An 18,648-nucleotide genomic window follows, 5' to 3' on the forward strand; every position below is an offset into this window, starting at 1 on the left:
AACGTAAGGTATGCCTTAGACTACAGGGCCCTTTCGAGGCCCTGTAACCGGGGTTTTACTCTTTTTGAAGCGTTCGAGGGAACCTCGACGCTCCTTAGGCGCTTGGTGCGCCTTGAGGATAGGTGTTGTGTCCATTGCCTCTTGTGAGGCGCCGGACACGTGCTCTTGCGAGCGGGAAGATTTCAGAGGGAGTCCCGCCTTGGAGGGCAAGACCCCTGCGCCCATCAGCCCGGAGGTCGATGGGGCTCCCAGAGGGATTTGGCTACGCCGGCCGTTGCCAGCGCATGAAGGAACCTCGGAAGTTGAGGCAGCCTCGGCTGCGCCCTCCTTCGGGGTCGTTGGTTCCTTCTCCTCGGTTGACGGAGCAGCGCTAGCTGCAACCGCCGCGGGGGCAGAAGGCGTAACTGCCGACTCACTGCTTGTGAGCCGGACAGCCGCCGGAGGCCGTTGTGACGCTGCCCCCTGACGCGCCACATCGGCAAAGGTTTTCTTGGGCAGGTATGATACCCGCCTCCGTGCCTCCTTGAAAGTTATGTTTTCTTTGACTTTGATTGTAACGATTTCCTTTTCTTTTTTCCAGGCAGGGCACGACCGCGAGTACGCGGCGTGCTCGCCATCACAGTTAACACAATGTGGAGTGTTCTGGCACGTTTCGGAAGAATGTTCTTTGTCACTGCACTTGGCACAAGTCAGCCGGCCTCGACAGTTCTGTGAACTGTGGCCGAAACGTTGGCACTTAAAGCATCTGAGAGGATTGGGAACGTATGGCCGAACACGAAGTTTGATATAACCGGCTTCGATAGACTCGGGAAGGACACTTGAGCCGAAGGTGAGTATCAGGTGTTTCGTCTTGATCTCTTTTCCATCTCGCCTCATCTTAATTCGTTTAACATTTATTACATTCTGGTCACTGAAGCCCTCCAAGAGTTCAGCCTCAGTGAGCTCCATCAAGTCATCGTCAGAGACAACACCACGGGTGGTGTTCATCGTGCGGTGCGGGGTTATAATTATTTGGGTTTCCCCAAATGACACTAGTGTTGACAATTTTTCATATTGTTTTTGATCGTGGAGCTCCAAGAGGAGATCCCCGCTTGCCATCCTCGACGCCTTATATCCAGGACCAAAGGCTTCAGTCAATGACTTCGAGACAAGGAAGGGTGAGATAGTTCTTACTGGTTTATCTGGTTTTGCAGAATGGATAACATGGAAGCGCGGGAAGGATTCTTTTTGGCGGCCAAAAAATTGGAAGACTTCATCGGTGCGCCCTCTTTTCTGAGGGCGATCAAGTAGTGGAGGGAAGGAAGTAGCCATGTGTGGACGTGTAGTTTTCGGCAGCAACGCCAGCCACCCACCATGGAGTCCAACAAGGGGACGCTGCAGGGCCTGAAAAACAGGGCCTGCAAACGCCAGCTGTACGTTGCCACTATAACCCAATATGGCATAACCAAGGTTGGCTACTCACACAAGGTTAACCCTTGCTGCCAGGAAGGTCGGAAGTAATAAAGAAATGAGAAGGAGACAGGAAAGGTGGAAAGTAAGAAAAAGACGAAGGTTGTAGGGAGAGAGAGACAGGAAAAGGCAACTACCGATTTCCCCCGGGTGGGTCAGTCCGGGGGTGCCGTCTACGTGAAGCAGAGGCCAAAGAGGTGTGTTGCCTCCGCCGGGGGGCCTTAAAGGTCCGGACACCCGGCATCGGCTCAACCCCCAGGATCCCCCTTTCCCCGGACACGGCTAAGCCGCGCACGGCTACACGCGGGAGGGTCCAACACTCGTGTGCTCGGGTCCGTGGTGTCGCAACACACCAAACGCCTGCTGACGCAGACGCCCCTGCGGGGGTACATCCGAAGAAACAACATGCGTACGAGGAGTGCCGGAGCGAAGAGCAACGAGAATGTAAACGGCGCCTGCCACCTACGAAGGGCGTTCCCGAGATGCTGAACGAAAACGACAATCGCCAGCCCGGGCACCTCCGAACGAGCAACGACGCCAGACTCGCAATGCAAAAAATGACAATCATTTCACTCTGCGAAGATGTAATGACGGCGAAAGCACCTTGCTTTTCGTTTGATAGCTTTGCTGTCGTTAGCTTTCGCTGAATTTCCATCTTCACAGAGTAGAATAGTTCTCATTTCTTAACTTTCTGTAAATATCATTTTCACAACATTCCTAGATTACACCCCATAGTGAAATCTATGTGCGACAAGATGAAGATGCTCCCCTTACATAGGTAGCCAAATTTATGTGGAGGGATATCGTGAATGACATACAATAACACTGGTTAGAAGCTCGACCCAAGAAAGAGCCGACGCTGAAAGACATTACTTACAGATATGTTACAATTTAGTAGAACAATTTTGCGAATCTGTTCCATCATTAAGCGCAGCCTACTTGTAAGGAATGTCCTGGAGCGTCGGCTCTTCCATCGGTCGAGCTTCTTGGAAGTGCTATTGTATGTCCCCCTTAATATCGTTGTACATAAGTTTCGCTAAGTCTTTCATAAGTGTTCCACTTAGTGAAATCTCAGTGCAACGAGATTAATAATCTGCCTTAGTCCATCTGCCTTTCAAAGCTGTCTTTTGTTTTTCACGATGCTATACGACGGTGTCTACAAGAAACGCTCAATCCCCGTTCGTTGACTGCCTTGCATGTTCTGTGCGTCCATTCTTATGCCAAAGTTGAATTGACGGTTACATTGTGTACGCTTCAGCGTTATTAAAGTGCGCCACTTCAAATGCAGCTACACGAGGTCAAAGGAACGAAATCCCAGTGCCTTAGCGTGCTGTTCAGTTCCTGCAGAAAACCTGTCAACATCGAGGAAGCGCCATCATGGAACGTGTTAGACAGCGTTTCTGAATTTTCCTCTTCGCTAATTTCGAGTTCCGTACCCATGCACAGCTCATGAAATCTGCACGCACGCACGCACACGCACACGCACACACAGACACACACGCACACACACACACACACACGTATGTATGTATGTATGTATGTATGTATGTATGTATGTATGTATGTATGTATGTATGTATGTATGTATGTATGTATGTATGTATGTATGTATGTATGTATGTATGTATGTATGTATGTATGTATGTATGTATTTCTTATATCTGGAATATTGCACACAATGTAAGATACGTAGGGATATTCCGAGGTTACTTGTGCGAAACCTATCGCTGACATGTTATCTACAGAGAGAGAAAACATTGCAATAAGCGATGAAAACACTAATTCTCTGTTAGACAACTCACAAAATAACTAACCGCCGTGATGAGCAAATGCTTCCACACGTTCATTTTATAACGCCATGGACGAAGAGAACCGCTGAATTGAACGTGACTCTGTAGCATAAAGACAGCAGCGTTGTTGAAACAGGCGAAAGTCTTTTGTTATTTTTATTCTTACACCGAGGACAAGAACCCCGCGTAGTGTCAGTTTGAGGCAGCATGCAGCTGTTCAACAATTATTTCTGTCAGTTTCTTCTCAAAGTGCGTCTGGCGTGTCTGGTTATAAAGCGAGTAGAGCCAGGTGTCTTTCCACATGCTCAACCACATGTTCGTAATGAAGAGGTTCGCCTTGCCTACTTTTCTTCCCGTATACTTCCCGCCACTCCCGGCGCTGGCGATACGCTCGGCGATGCTCACGTGACCCATGTCAGCGATGACAGCCATGTGTCCCGTCACGTACTGCGGCAGGAGTGTGTAGTGCAGGGCGTACAGAGACGCCGCGTACAGCGGGCCAAGCTGCGATCCATTGATGAAGAAGGTTTCCCCCTCACAGTAAGGTGGGAAAACGGGACCGCGGAATAGGTCTCGAGGCACGAAGTTGACGCCTTTCGGGTCACGTCCCACGTTGACACCTTTGACCGGTTTGCAGTAAAACGAGGGGCGTGGCGCCGTACTGTTCATTTGATGCTACGTCGAAGAGAAAAGTATCGTGAACAATTTTGCGCTATAAATAAGCTTTTATTATACTAATTTCTACTCTTATATTAACTAAAGCGTGTTCCGCACAGCGGATAGCCTGGGGTTTGATCAACCACGAGAAAGCAACGAGTAGTTCATCACACGCATACACGAAAACTGAAATAACTGAAACACAGCCTGATCAGTACGTGTCCTCACTCGTGTTACGCCTTCCGAAGTATGACTGGTGCTTTTCCCAGAGCGTTAACTAGGCGAGGTCGACTGATAACTACAGCAGATAGCTCTGAGGCGTTGTCAATTGGTGGCTTCACAAGAGTACCGGGAAAGGTTGTAGTATTATTGTGCGGATAAAAGAGCCTAAGAGAAACGCGAGAACAAGTGTTTCATACTGTGCGAGAACCTGACGCCACTCCTTATACCTTGGCTCCTCAATAGTGAGCTTTAGAATAGGTGCCCCAAACTTTTGAGGCCTCAAAGAAATAGCGTCGAAGCCACTGCTGAGGCGCGAGATGCAAAATGCGCTTGGGTTTTGCGTCGGGCATGCTATTTCAAAGATTTAGCGGGAGCCTCAAAAGTTACCCCAAAATATTTGCGTTAACAAACAAGGCGCCGCCTATCGAAGCGACGGCTCTAACCTAGCACCAAACTGGGCTCGATTAGTGGTAACGCGTGAAGTTCGCAAGCTAGGAGCAGTGACTGTGGTTATCGCTTTCTCTCAACTAGCGCGCGACATGAAAATTTCATTCATTAGACGCCGATGATTCTGAATTCGATTGTCCACATCATGGCTCGTAGGCCTAACACTGCTTAGCTTGGCTGGTGAAGGCACGTAGAGTTGGTTACCCAAAACTAAGCGTAACTAGTTGTTTGCTGCTGATGGAATAACCTCTCAATTGTAATTAAACGCAAGAACACGAAATTCAAAACTACTCTTTTTATCATGAAATGGTACATTTTATTTAATGTTTTCTAATATCTTTTCTTTGACGTCGCAGTGGCGCTGTCAGAGCAGGACACTATCCGCAAACGCAAAGCCCTATTCTAAACACTTCACTGCTGCGTGCCCCAACGCTAACACCCGCAAAGCTCTATGGCGCCCCACACTTTTGGTGCCCCTATTATAAAACTCTCTATTAACGTATAACCAAGTCGTATTCTGTGCACCCTCTTCCTTGTGAAGCCCAGCGCTCACCCTCCGGGAAGCTACAGCTGCCATCACATGCCCCGTTGAAGTTGAAGTTGAAGTTTATTCATATGAAAAAACATAGGTACATAAATGTAATATACAGACGAGGGTCCCAAAGTAATGATACTGAAAACGGGACCCTCGGTTAGTAACTACAACAGAATTGTAACATAGTTGGCAGCATAACAGTGGATAGCATAATAATATATTAGTTGCAAGAAAAGCAAATGATAACGAAAAGAAAGAAGAAGAAGTAGAAGAAAAGCCAAGCAAACTATGCTCTAATCGATATAGTGTAACGGATATAACAACGGGAGTGACAAAATTTATACAATTGTTAAAGGCAAAAAGCAAAAAAAAAAAGAAGAACGAACAAAGAGGGAAAAGAAATGAAAAAAAATATTGTGTCAATCAAAACACAAGTAACTGTAGGGTAAAGCTATATCGTCGTGGGCGTGAATGAAAAGATTTCGATATGAGAAGGTTTTCAAGCGTCTGAATAAAATTTCAGAAAAAAAAGCAGCTCCAAATGTACATTGTTAACTCGAAAATCAGGATTTCCATTGACGAAGCAATTACTGCGTATATCAGCAACCAGGAACAAGAGGTGAGGGTCGGTCATGATGGTGATGATGTGAGCAAGTACCACCGCCAGTGTCAATCACTGTCTTACAAACCAACAGCTTTGTGATTGCCGCCATACGCTTCGAAAAGAAAGGTGTGTTACTTCCAGATGCAGCGCAAAAAATACACGTACACATGATGAAGACACGGTAGACGAGGACGAGTTCTACGTGCTTGTGCTAATTATCTAGACTCAATGATATTGACCACATAAGGGCAATGCGTTCATGTTTCCGACTGAATGTAGGTGCGAAACACACTGTGTATCAGAAGTATGTGTTGAAGAAATATCGGGATACAGAAGACGTCCCCTGGAATGCAGACATCCAATAATTCCTGTTGTAGGCAGGCGCCTGAGCTATTCCGCCACAGAAAAGAATCATTAGCATTAACGATTTGCTAGTGGTCTCCTTCCCAACCACAATGTTGCTTAGCATAGATAATCCCGCAGTTATTGGATTTGTATACCTTTAGAAGTACCCCCGCGCATGTCTCGACCGTTCCATCATCACCAAAGCATCAAGCCTGTCTTGGGAAAGACACAGGCCTTTAACACATCAGCGTTGCCTCACGTAATTTTGTTCTATGAAATCGTAACCATTGCAGATGGCTAAGTCTTTCGTGGTTGTCTCCGAGCGCATTTTAAGCCTAAATATTATTTTAATTGTTTCCCAATGATGTCGCTTGTTGGAATTGCTCATTCGTGTTGAGTTTATTGTTCTTGTAATTTGTTTTTTCATATACTATGCTACCTCATTTCGCAGGCTGTTTTCACGATTTACATTCTTGTTTTATCACGGGCGTTATAAGTATGATCTGTCTCTCTCTCTTTTTTTAGCATTTTACAGTGCATGTTCGCGTGTTGCCACTAGATTCTCTGCGTAATCCACTAAAATAGAAAATGATGTTGTGTTGGACTGCCTTTTCCTTTATGTATGTATTTTATCTCCTAATTTTATGGTATTTCCCGCAATATGTACTCAATTAAATAAATAATAAATAAATTAATTAATTAGACCAAATAAATAAATAAATAAATAAATAATAAACTACGCGATTACCCAACAATTCGGCAGCTGAGTAAACCGTCTCGTGCATCGTAAGAGATTGGGTTGTGCAGCGCAACAGAGTTGGGTAACCCACCAGGTATCCCTCGAGGGCTATGGGGTCGACGAACACGGTGTCGTTCACGTGGACGAAGAGGCGCAGCGGGCGTCCTTTCCCGCAGCGATCCTCAACCCAGCGCATCATGTCCAGAACGATCTCTACCGAGTTGTTGACCGCGGATTCGAAGGGGGAGACGAGCAGGTCGCCATGGGTCTGTATCTCTCCACGCACGGCGTCCATCCTGTACATCACAAAATGCGACGGCCGTACAGCTTTTTACAAAAAAAAAATTTACTAATGGGAACTCTGGCACTAGAGCTTACGGAAGCTGCGAGAATGGCGGTTCAGGCATGCAAAGGAATAATGGACAGAGCATGCATTTGCCAAGATATCAACCTTATGGCTTCGAAAGGTTTTGTGACTTCGCAAAGTGAACGCCGTTAACAAAGTCTTGCGTTATAAATGCAACTATTGGCAATGACTATGCAAATGCGCAAAACAGTTACTGCCTCGCGCCGTCTACAAATGTATTATTGCTTAGAAATTTACATAGGTAAGGCGTAATAAGGTAAGGACACAAGGACTTCTGAAGCCACAAGCACGAAAATATGAAAAATTCCTGTACCAGCAATAATTGACATGGTAGCCGAATAAGCAGCGTCAAATATCTGTCTAGGTTTTTTTGTAGGTAATTTGTATGCGTGGCGGCTGAACAAGTGGAAACCGATGAGCCATGACGACTCGTAATATGGCCACGTGTGACAGTGTTTACTTTGTTTCAATAGTACTATGTATATGCTCCAGCTTTCTTTACAAATATGACACACCCGAATGTACGTGATTTTACAAGTTCCCGCTTCTCTCGTATCTTCCAAAATATTTTCTTTCTCTGTTCTTTCAAAATACCGTGAATCCGTGCTATACCCAAGTATTTGTCATTTTAATGTCTTGCCTTTGGTTGCACGTGCTCCTAATTGCGCTCTTTATAACGATGCTGGTCTTCGAGGATTTCAAGGAACGGTTTGATCGTGACCGTTTAGAACGTGCTACATTTTTTTTCAATTGTGCACCCTATATGAGATCCAAGTTCGAAGTTCATATAACATTCAAATTGTTTATTTTCGTCCTTTTTATTTTATTTTACAACAGTCAGCAATAGTTAGGTTAAAAAAGATAGATGTATATTGATGCCGCCGCCAAAAAAAAATTTATAATTAAATAAATCGACCAGGAACGCTGACAGAAGCAGAACAGCTGTATTTCTTATTTATACGAAATGTTCGACTTGTGCAGGCGTAATAAACACGTTTAGCTTTGCTCTTTGCTGTACTTGGAGATTCCTAATGAATTTTCGCCCTCCAAGCGCGAATGTCACTTACCCAGTCAGTAGGTAACTATCCACAAAGCAGCCTGTACACCATCGCGCGGTTCCCAAGAACGAGTGCTAGTCTATTGCGATAGCTAGCGAGCATATTATTGGCAAAGGCAGTTCTTCAATGGCAAGCATCCGCTACGAACAAGAATGTCGCGGGCACTTTAGACGAAAAGGTGGCAAGTGGAGGAGAAAAATGCAAACACGATATTTCAGTGGCCTCAGGAGAATTGTGATTCCCTATGGAGCAATAGGCTACATTATTTTAATGCTTGTCCTGACGTCGCTATATGTCGAGAGGAGGTTCACGCGAAATTCGACGCACCTTGTCGAGTTTCTGACGAAGCCCATGTAGAAGAGAAACGCCCATGAAGGCAACGCTAAACGAACGGCGCCGTGTGCTATGCTGTTCCGAATCACGTGACGTATGGCGTCGTGTCGCGGCAGCGTCCGGATTGCCAAGACGACCTGCGTGCTGTTGCCGGCGCAGAGAGAACTGGGGTAGTGCGAGAAAGGTGGCGCCACAGGCGGATTTCTGGACATGATGGCGATTCCAGCCACGCATAGCAGGCAAATGACCAGCAGAGCCAGGGGTGAGCGGCTGAAGCGCCTTGCGCTAAATAGGAACCTGCGAGGAAAACATCAGAGACCGAATTCATTAGCTTTCTGAAATATTTTTTTCCATATAAGTGCTGTTTGCGTTTGCCTGGCCGCCTTCTCTAATGATTTGTCCTTCATCATAATTGGGTGGCATTTGCTCTTAGACACAATGTCTGTGCAAAAACGTTTTGTGAATACAGGCCCAGACAGCGAGAAATCTAATGAGTACCTGAACGGCGCAATAAACAGAACAAGGGTATTGGCATACGTAAAACACACGTGTGTCAAGTGTGCGTTTCTTCAGGACGGCAAGTATATTATCCTGCCGCGAACATGCTACGGTGAGCTTCACTGAATGGCACGTGCATGTGCGTTTTTCTTTTCTTCTTTGCAACAACACAGAAACCTACCAATGAGCTACACAGCTGGCCAACAGATACAAAAAAAAGACGGGAATAATATTTATTAATATATGGCAGCTGGCACGCATGCATGTTTTGTGTGAGTCGTTACTCCTGTCCTCGTCTTTTTCTCGCCCGTTAACGCACCCACTAAAGCAATGAACAAACGAGCCCAGACTTAAACACTAAATGATAAATCTTTACTAAGAGGGTCTAAGAAGCATTAGTGAGGATAAGAATCCTTACTTAGAATTATTGGTAGCAAGAAGACGATGTCTGTGACATTGTAACAAGTTTACGTGGCTTCGTGTAAAAACGCCAATCCTGGGTGTTCGCGGACAGCGCGCCACACAAACGTTATGAAAAAATCTGGTAGTGCCCTTTTCTTTCTATGGTAACTGAGAAGTACCGTCCGTAACTACAGAGTAAACAATAAAAAAATTCCAGCGCCTGTAGCGATTGAATGAGAGAGACTGGGACGTACTTTGATATTCTGCACACATCTTCCCACTCGAACGACCCTCTCTGCCAAACCTGACCACAACAAGATCGCCTTCTCTGCGTCAAGTTGCCTTTTAAGATGCGAGCTATATTCAGAAAAAAATATAGCATCTGTAATTAAAGCACCTTGAAGACGTGTACTGGTCCCTGAAAACAAGTTTAGGAAACAGGCAACTTTAAAACAAACTAAATGTGTATATAAGTACCGCAGCGCCAGTTGTATACGTGCCCAGGCGCTTTTTTTACACTGCTTCAGACATAGGTGGGGGGGGGGGGGGGGGGGGGGGGTATTCTGTAATTGTCCACTAGTGGACATGTCCATTTCGTCTGCTACTGAAGTGCTGATTGACTGGGTGTGCCTGTCTCCTTCTAAGCATACCCCAGCTTGTCCAATCACAACTTCAGCAGTAGACTAAATAGACTTGTTCACTACGTGCATACTTACGCAATACCACCTCCCCCCTCCCAGGTGCAACGCTGTGGAAACTACGCAACAAGAACTTCGCTCTCGAAAACGCGTCACTCCACGCGTTCCGTCAATGCTTCGCTCGCCAAACGGCGTTTACTCGCCCGAGCATGCACGTGAGGCCACCGCAGCAGGCTGAAGAGAAAGTGTTACAGTGACGTTTCACTTCGTGAACGCGGGTTACGCGCAAGTCTATGGACGCTGCGAACCTGCACAGCTTGCACCACGGTGTCGAGGCACAAACGGCATGGGGTGCGAAAGCGGTCGCGGACGCTACATTCATCTCGACGGTGCGACGCCTGGTATGCCACATGGATAGCGCAAGGGCTACAAATGCAAAGAAGAAACGCCCCGAACATGCAGAGCGAGAAAGAGTTCATGCAATTGCGAAGAGGAGGAGGCGCTATGAACATGCACAGCGAGCCCTGCGGCGTCGAAGCACAAACGGAAAGGGCGCGAACGCTGTGATTCTCTTCTCCACCTCCAAGCACCTTCCTCCTCTGGTGCTTGCTTTCCTCGCATCTCCAAACATAATCTCGCCGATTTTACAGACGGGTCATCTACGCTTACGCGGTAAACCCGAAAAAAAGAAGAACGAAACGCAACATTATCTAAAACAAAGCATTATCAGCCATATACTACAGTTTGCATGTTTTTAAGGAATATAGCTTGTTTTAATTATATACTTATAAAGAAACGTTTCGCACAATTGCGATAGAAAGACACCGAACTATTTTTAAGTGCGAACGCAGCCACTGCAAAAAATTATGTCTAGCTTCCATGGCATTGCACCTGATTGCCTGAAATGGAGTATATGTGTTATAACACACCTACAGTGAGTAAATATCAACTCAGCGCAAGCAAAACATAGTTGATAACCACACAAGCAAGATAACAAACACGGGTGACCATAACTGCACATCTGTGCAAACCTATTCCATGCCCAGAAGGGTGCGGTCATGGGACATCCTTTGGTTAAGATAGCCAGCTTAATGAAAGAAAAAGACACGAACGATATGTCGCGCCTTTCATGAGTGAGCTGATTATTTTGGCAGCCCTAACGTAAGATCTCAATATCCTTTGCACCAACGCAGAACAGCAAGCAACAAGGTATATACAGCAGGTGCGGTAAACAATACGTTGAGTTTCCCATAACTTGCAGGTGTTAAGACCTCCCAGGTTAAATGTTACTTAACCGCTACTGTTGTAAAGGGGACTCACTTCATGGTTAGTCAATAACAGCGTAGCTTGAGAAAACCGCGAAACCAGCAACAGGAGTTCTCAGCAAAGCCGCTGAAAGAGGCTGGCGTCCTTCTTTCTTTTCCTCCCTTCTGGAACAACTCGTTGCAACAGCGTCTCGTTTGTTCATGATGATGATAGCGATTTCTTGTGCTATGGTGTAAAAGCGTTCTGCGGAGGACTGGCCATGAGTAGGGTGGTAATATTAAAAGGAACAAAAACATGCGAACAAAGATGATGGTTGTAAGCGCTGTTGCACGAGCATTCCAAACATCTTTGTTTTCTATCCTTAGTACACTTTCAAGATCGCAAAAAAAAAAAAAACGTTCTACTCATTCGACCACTCCTAGAAACATTTTTAGCTGCGCCTTCCCCATGAAACCTCTATAAAGCTTACGGTATATTAGGCTAGAGTATAGTAACAGGACAAGAACGCTGAAATAATTACGTCATTATGCAGTCGCGTCTGGCTACTTTCCTCTAGCAATGCATCGCCATATTCACAACGAGGTAATAATGCACTCTAGAGTTACTGTATATGGCTCGCGCAGGGAGTCATATACGTTAACTCTAATACACAGCGGACGTGAGAGCAATGAAGCGGTTGGTATAGTATGGTATGAAGTAATTTATTCAGGTCCTTCAGGTCGCGCTAGATTCCTAGCACAAAGCGGGCCGCTCCCACGTCGGTACCGAAAGGCTTAGCCTCTCATCCACATTGCGGGCCAGATGGACTGCCCATGTCTGTCGTTCTAGTTAGGAGCTACGGAGAGCCGCGTCCCAATACTCTTTGGTGTTGTCCATATCGCTGCGCAACGCGGAGCACCGCCAGAGCATAGTTCTAAGTCGGCTACGCTACTGCATCGTGAGCAAGTGTATATGAAGTCAAGGCTTCGGCAAATATTTTGCTTATTAATAATGAATTTGGATAGGTCCACGTCTGCAAGAGCCTCAGGGTGAGAGCTTGGGGTCTGGTTAGCTTTATGTGCGGAGGTGGATATGATGTGCGCGCCAAGTAAAAGGGTTTGTTGGAGGGAAAAACTTACGAATATCAAAAACGTGAATTATTGTTTTAGTTCTCGTCGTTCTTTCCTACTGACGCCTTATATCATTGTGGTTACGCGCCATTAGTTGAGGATTCAACATTAACGGCGATGTTCATGAAAAGTTCATGAAGAGGAACGACGAAGGCGTCTTCAACAATTATTCTTGAGAAACTATAGGGGGGTGGGGGGGGGGGGGGGGGCTTCTCACTATAGCGATAACACTACATTGGTGCATAACATTAGCTGATCCAGAGCCTCTTCAATAGTGAGCTCAACCGTCTGGTTTTCTCGCTTCATCGCGCGGTGGCAAAGCGTCGGGCTCGTAATTGTGGGGTCGTGGGCTCAAACCTCCTTGTGGGAAATTTGCTACGTTATTTCTTTGACGTTTGACATCTGCTACACTTGCTCTTTTGTCCTATGCTTCCCCACCACGCCTGACACGGAGGGCTCCTGCCCTCCGTAGACCAGGGGGAGGAGGCTGGAGGCCTTAGTACATATATTTGCCTGATGTTGGTCCTTGTGGCTTCAAACAGATTCTGTGACTTTGCAAACTCTTCATTCTAAAGAAAGTGCTGTTTTAAAGCACAGCTTTCTTTGGCGCTTCTCTAGACTTTCCGGGCACTGCTGCGATGGTCTTGCCGCGCGTGCCGCTTGGTTTTTCGCAACACCACCAGATGGCGCTCGCGTCCGCACATTCCGGCCGGCGCCGCTGCAGGCCGGGATGCGTAGTTTGTGCGTATGGCAAGTGATGCGCTTGCTTTCCTATGCGACAAAAATGTAGGTGGAGAGCCAGTGTAAACATTACAATCCTCCATAGCCTGAAGAGAACGTTTGGCGCTGGAGTTTCATCAGCGGGCTGCTCACGTATACAGAAGGAGCACGTAAACAAGCGCCAGCAAAATGGCTCCAAAGCATGCACTCAGCGTCGAGGACATCCGGGCACCCAAAAAAGCGTCGCGCGTAACAGGATCACCTTCTCTACGCAGCGAAACGTGGTGCAGACCGCGAATGTAAGTATACAAAGTATGCGTACAATTTTATAATAATTAATTGAAATACGTACAGCCCAATAATTCAGTTAAAGTTTAACACTTCTGCCACGATGCGGTGTGCCATGTGAAGCAATCATAATGCTCAACTCTCCGAGATTATGAACAATGACGTACAACAACGCCTCAATCAAACAAATCTCCCTGTATATTCTGTGGACTACGGAGGGAAACAGCAATGGTACATGCAAGGTAACGTTTAACATCAACTTACCACTTGCGTATTGGCGTATTGGACTAAACGCTGAATAAATTACACATTCGCCGCCAACATCCCCGCTAATTATCGTCAAATCAAAGCAGACAGCACACAAACCTTTGCTTATCAATTCGCACAGCGCATGGTATCCGCATAGCTTTTTACGCGCAAGCGAACTGGCCGCCTCTTCAAGTTTGTGGTGTTTGAGGCCGCGAAGCAAGCGAACAAGGAAGGCGCCTGGAGGTGAGGAAAATCGCGCGCCTCAGATAGTACGAAGGAGCGCGTTCAGCGCGCGGCAAAGTCCCGCCACCTATAGAGGAATGTGTAGGTAACGTTGAGCGAAGTGGAGGAGCAAGGCATGCGGATGTGCACCGGCATGACTTCTTCTGGCAGTTGCTACTAGTTTTCTTAGCGATGCATACGCAGTGGGTTCGTCTCTTGGTAACGTCGTCCTCGCGCGCCGGACACTGCGTGCGCGAGTGAAAGGGTGCGACGGTGAGCCGACGATGGCGGCTCAATCTCGCCTGAGCAAGAGGTGGAAGCGTGCATTGCACCATGGCAGCGGGGGAGGGTATGTAACGGGGGAGTTGTACTTCGGCCGCGCACGGTCGCGCGAGCTTAACCTTGAAAGCGATAAACACCATTAAAATTGACCGATGGCAAGATTCAAGCACACAGCGTTTAGTACAGAAGGCCGATATTGAGACCATTACGCCACGGGCGCGTGCATGAACAAGCGGCATAGAACACCGTTATGAATTTCTCGCAGACACGCGAGCGCGTTGAGACACTTGACGCGTTTCGGTTTGGCCTGACCGAGGCGCAGTTAGAACGCAGGCGAGCGCTTGCGTGGACAGGGAAGCGGGTAACGCACGCAACCAGAAAATTGCGTCTGAAACAACAGAAAGAGGCTTCTGAAGAGGACCCGTTCTTTGGAAAGAGGGCGAGCGTGTCAGCGGGCAAATTCTGCGAGAAAAAAAGCACTACAGCAATGTTTCTTTCCTTTACCAAACGCAAGATTGGTAGTGTAAAAGAGTTTACTGGGCAGATAGTAAATGTGTGTATGATATACATTGCACTTGCTTATCTCTTAAAAAAAGCCATAGTCTTGGCTTCGAGGGTACGTTATAAACTTCATAAGTAACGATTAAAAAGATTGCTTCTGACTATATGAAAATTCTCGAGTGGGGAATTTTTGCCCACTTTTTTAATGCATAAGCATTCTTTGGTGAGTATGCCAGCAAAATCGGTCTGTCACGCGAAAACTGCGATGCCTTGTATCTGCACAGAAATGCATTACTTGTGAAGTTAAGAAATTTTATCGTTATAATAATGTGAATGTAGTTGATCGATGGCTTTAGAAGCAATAAAAACCAACTGAAACAAAAAGAAAAGGAAAAATCGATCAGAGAGAAAACCATTCTTCTCAGGCCGCCTTCAAAAGTTTACTTTTCCGCATTACAAGCATGTGTGCAAGAAAGCCTGCTGTGGAGCTTCTGACTATAAAAATTGTAACTGATTGGTACACGTGATAACAGTTTAATATTAATAATAATAAATGATTGGTGGCATTAAAAGACTGGTGACGTCACCGTCGCCGCGTCAAGGTCGTAACAAAAAAATGACACCCATTTCACTCTGTCAAATGGCAGCGAAAGCTGACGGCATTCAAAGCTCTCAAATGAAAAGCAAGGTGCTTTCGCCGCCATTACATCTTCACAGAGTGGAATGATTGTCATTTTTCGCGTTGCTAGTCTGGCGTCGTTGCTCGTTCGGAGGTGTCCGGGCTCGCTATCGTCGTTTTCGTTCAGCATCGCGGGAACGTTCTTCGTCGGTGGTCGCTTCGCGCCGGCGCCGTTTACACTCTCGTTGCTGTTCCCTCCGGCGCTCCTGGTACGCATGTCGTTCTTCGGGTGTATGAACTATACGTGTCCGTCGCGTCGATAACGCAGCTCTTTTTAGCACCGATACCTCTCCTGCTTATAAACTGCAACAACCTTGACGTCGCGCTATTGTTATCGGTGAGCGTTCTAATCTAGATGTTCCGCATTTTGACATCTGCGCCGCCGCACTGCACCCGTATGAGTTTGTTATAAATCGTTAAATCCGTCTCTGTTTCCGGACGCTGAAAGAAACTACGGAAAGCCGGTCGTATACAACTTTCGCTGAAAAAGAAAAAAGAAAATAAATAAGGGGAATAAATTTGGCAGAGACACTTAAGACTGCTTACGTGTGCGAAAGCATTATAGTACTTTTCGTGAAATGATTTTGTTTTTCTGCGCGTTCTTTGTCTGCGTAAGCTCGCGCCTGCGTTTTAACTGCGCCGCGGTAAGGCCAAATGAAAGCGCACCAAGCGTCTCAACGCGCTCGCTTGCCCACGAGGAGTTCATAATTCGAAGGACCGCTCAGCGGTGTTCAATTGGACATTAATGCTTTTTATTTCATACACTCATTTTGTGCACTCATGACGTGTAACCACATCATACGCATTCGCTGCGCCGCCTCTAGCGCAACGACGCACGCACTAGGCACACATTTAGTCCATCATAACCGTGGAGCGACCGTGGCATCGGGGTAGCGTGCTCATCTCGCACGCCGGAGGCACAGGTTTGATTACGACCCACGCCGAAATTTACCAAATATTATTTTCAAAGGCATTAGTTTTTTTTTTAGTTTACAGGAATCTCCTTGAGAAATATGCCATCAACCAGAGTGTTTTTGACGTGTTTTACAAGCGAAGCTTGTCTGTCTAGCCTGAACGTTTCGTACGCGACTGTTCCTCCAAAAAGTCAATGGCTCATACTTCCGTAAGCAAGCAAAAAATGCAATGGCTCATACGACTCATACCTTAATCAGCCCTAATCCATCCTAATTCACCTTAATCCAAACAATAATCAATCATTAGTTAACTTTGCTAATGATTCGTCATCTCTCATACACGGCTGGACATGCTTTGTCTCGATTCTGACCTTAAGTGGGTCACGTAATATTTTCTGCTTCTCACAACGCGACCTTGAAACATTGAGATCTATGGCTTTCGTCTTAAAATTTCCAGGTTTTCTTAGCGATCACCTAAGAGGCGCGAAGGCGAAAGCCTTGTTACGACTACTGTAATCGACCTTAATCCTCCTTAATCCACCATTATCCACGCTATTTCTCCTTAATCCATCTTAACACAATCATTGATCAATCATGAACTATCTCTGCTAATCATTAGTCCTTTCTTATACACGGCTGGACATGCTTTGGTTCGCATCTGGCCTTCCTGGGGTCACGTTATATATTTTGTACCTCACAACTTGGCCTGGAAACAGAGATTTAAGGCGAAAGCCTTCAAAAGTGTACCAGCGGTCATACCATAAAAAATTGCTAAGGTCTTTTATGCGGCCAGAACATTCGGGGCTATTATTCGGGATGTATTTGTGAGAAGATCAGGACTCTTTGGCAAGACTGCATTTCCTTTATAAACTGAAAGCTCACAAGTCTGTCTGTGTGCACTCTGAATCACCGGGATGTGATGCAATAAAAGCACAACACAGCATTATAAGCGGTTTGCCACTGGGCTGGACATGGCGACACCAGCCAGCACTACTTGCATTAGTTGGACAGATAGAGAGTTGGATACACCTGCTTCCAACATAACTGATTTCTGACACCGAGTACACATCAGCCTCTTTCTTTGCTTTAATATTTACCAGTAACTACTTCTCTCTGCTTTTTTGCTACTTGTAGTCCACCACAATCCGTAACAAACCAAGAGGAGTCCAACTCGCCAGCAAAGTCCCAATGTTTACATGCAGTGCCCTTGCCCTTCTGGTGCTAGCAGTGTCCTTCCCCTCGTTCGGCGCTGTTTGAAGCAAGACAAGGGAATTCACTTTTCTCACGACAATCAATTAGCTGCTAGCTGTGAGAATGATGAGAATGAAAAGATGCTGCCTTTGCATCAGAAAATGAGGCCAGGAAAACCGCTTGTGTTGTTGAGTTTTTTCTATGCCATGCCGCCCCAGTGGATTTACCGGCGCATAAAAGCTGCGCAAGGTGAGGACAATAGTTATGGCCCGTGCGAAAAGCTGTTCAATAGTGCAGATGCACTGACAGCGCCTAGTCAGTGTTCTTTCTCATTTCGTCCTCTGTGTGTCAAGCACTGTCGTCTTGAAGATGAAGTACCAACTAGGCGGCCAGTTCACTCGGCTCCAGTTCGGATATCGTATAGGAGTCTGTAACGTCCTAGATAAGGCAGCGGTCATGCGCAAGGCGACATTGTTTCATTAACAAAGACGAGCGTTACGTTGGCGTTACCTATACCTCTGTCATGAAGTTATTCTCTGGGAACCACAGATGACCGCTAGGCTTGGACATATCAACAACCTTAGTCCACAAAGAAGGGCAACAGAAGGTTGGCGTGTGCACATAGTATTCAGCATACAGTGATGCTCCCTGCGTTTCTTGCACTATTTCAATTAAAATGAGCCAATATAAGCAAATAAATCTTTATTGCCTTTAGCTCATTTAACGGGGTGGATAGGGCGAAAAAATCGATGTCCATTGTTCATTAATAAATATTTATTATTTAATAATGATTGAGATGCGCTAAACTTCTCTGATAAAAAAGAAATGAAGGTACAATTTTCACCTTCAATAAATGTTAAGACCAAATGTATTAGTGGGCCTGTGGTTTTATTTTCTTCCATTCCCATCGATTCCTTGCTTCGAAATTGTTCGCGTGCCTCATAATCAAATTGTGGTTGCGGCGCGTAAAACTCCAGAATTAAATTCGAAATTTTCCCCCTAAGTACAGCTGAGAACATAGAATCGTCATGAAGTAAGCGTCCGTAGAGTTCCCCACCTGCTCACAGCTGTCGTGCTTACCGAGGTTACCTGTCTGCAGAAGCTAGAAGCACCTTACCTTGCAATGACTTTCATTTCCTGGCG

General features: G+C 46.1%; 1 protein-coding gene across 1 annotated transcript; it reads right to left on the bottom strand.

Moving 5' to 3' along the window:
* Window positions 1-3,355: 3,355 nt before the first annotated feature.
* Window positions 3,356-12,190, bottom strand: LOC126532425 (acetylgalactosaminyl-O-glycosyl-glycoprotein beta-1,3-N-acetylglucosaminyltransferase-like). Its single transcript, XM_050180125.3, has 4 exons — window positions 11,405-12,190; window positions 8,541-8,843; window positions 6,880-7,084; window positions 3,356-3,914 (listed from the first exon to the last, which is right to left on the bottom strand). The coding sequence occupies exons 1-4, from the start codon at window positions 11,407-11,409 to the stop codon at window positions 3,432-3,434; spliced, it is 996 nt and encodes a 331-aa protein (XP_050036082.2). The 5' UTR covers window positions 11,410-12,190; the 3' UTR covers window positions 3,356-3,431.
* Window positions 12,191-18,648: the final 6,458 nt, after the last annotated feature.

Source organism: Dermacentor andersoni, chromosome 5 (genome assembly GCF_023375885.2).
Source record: "Dermacentor andersoni chromosome 5, qqDerAnde1_hic_scaffold, whole genome shotgun sequence".
Classification (NCBI taxonomy): Eukaryota; Metazoa; Arthropoda; class Arachnida; order Ixodida; family Ixodidae; genus Dermacentor; species Dermacentor andersoni.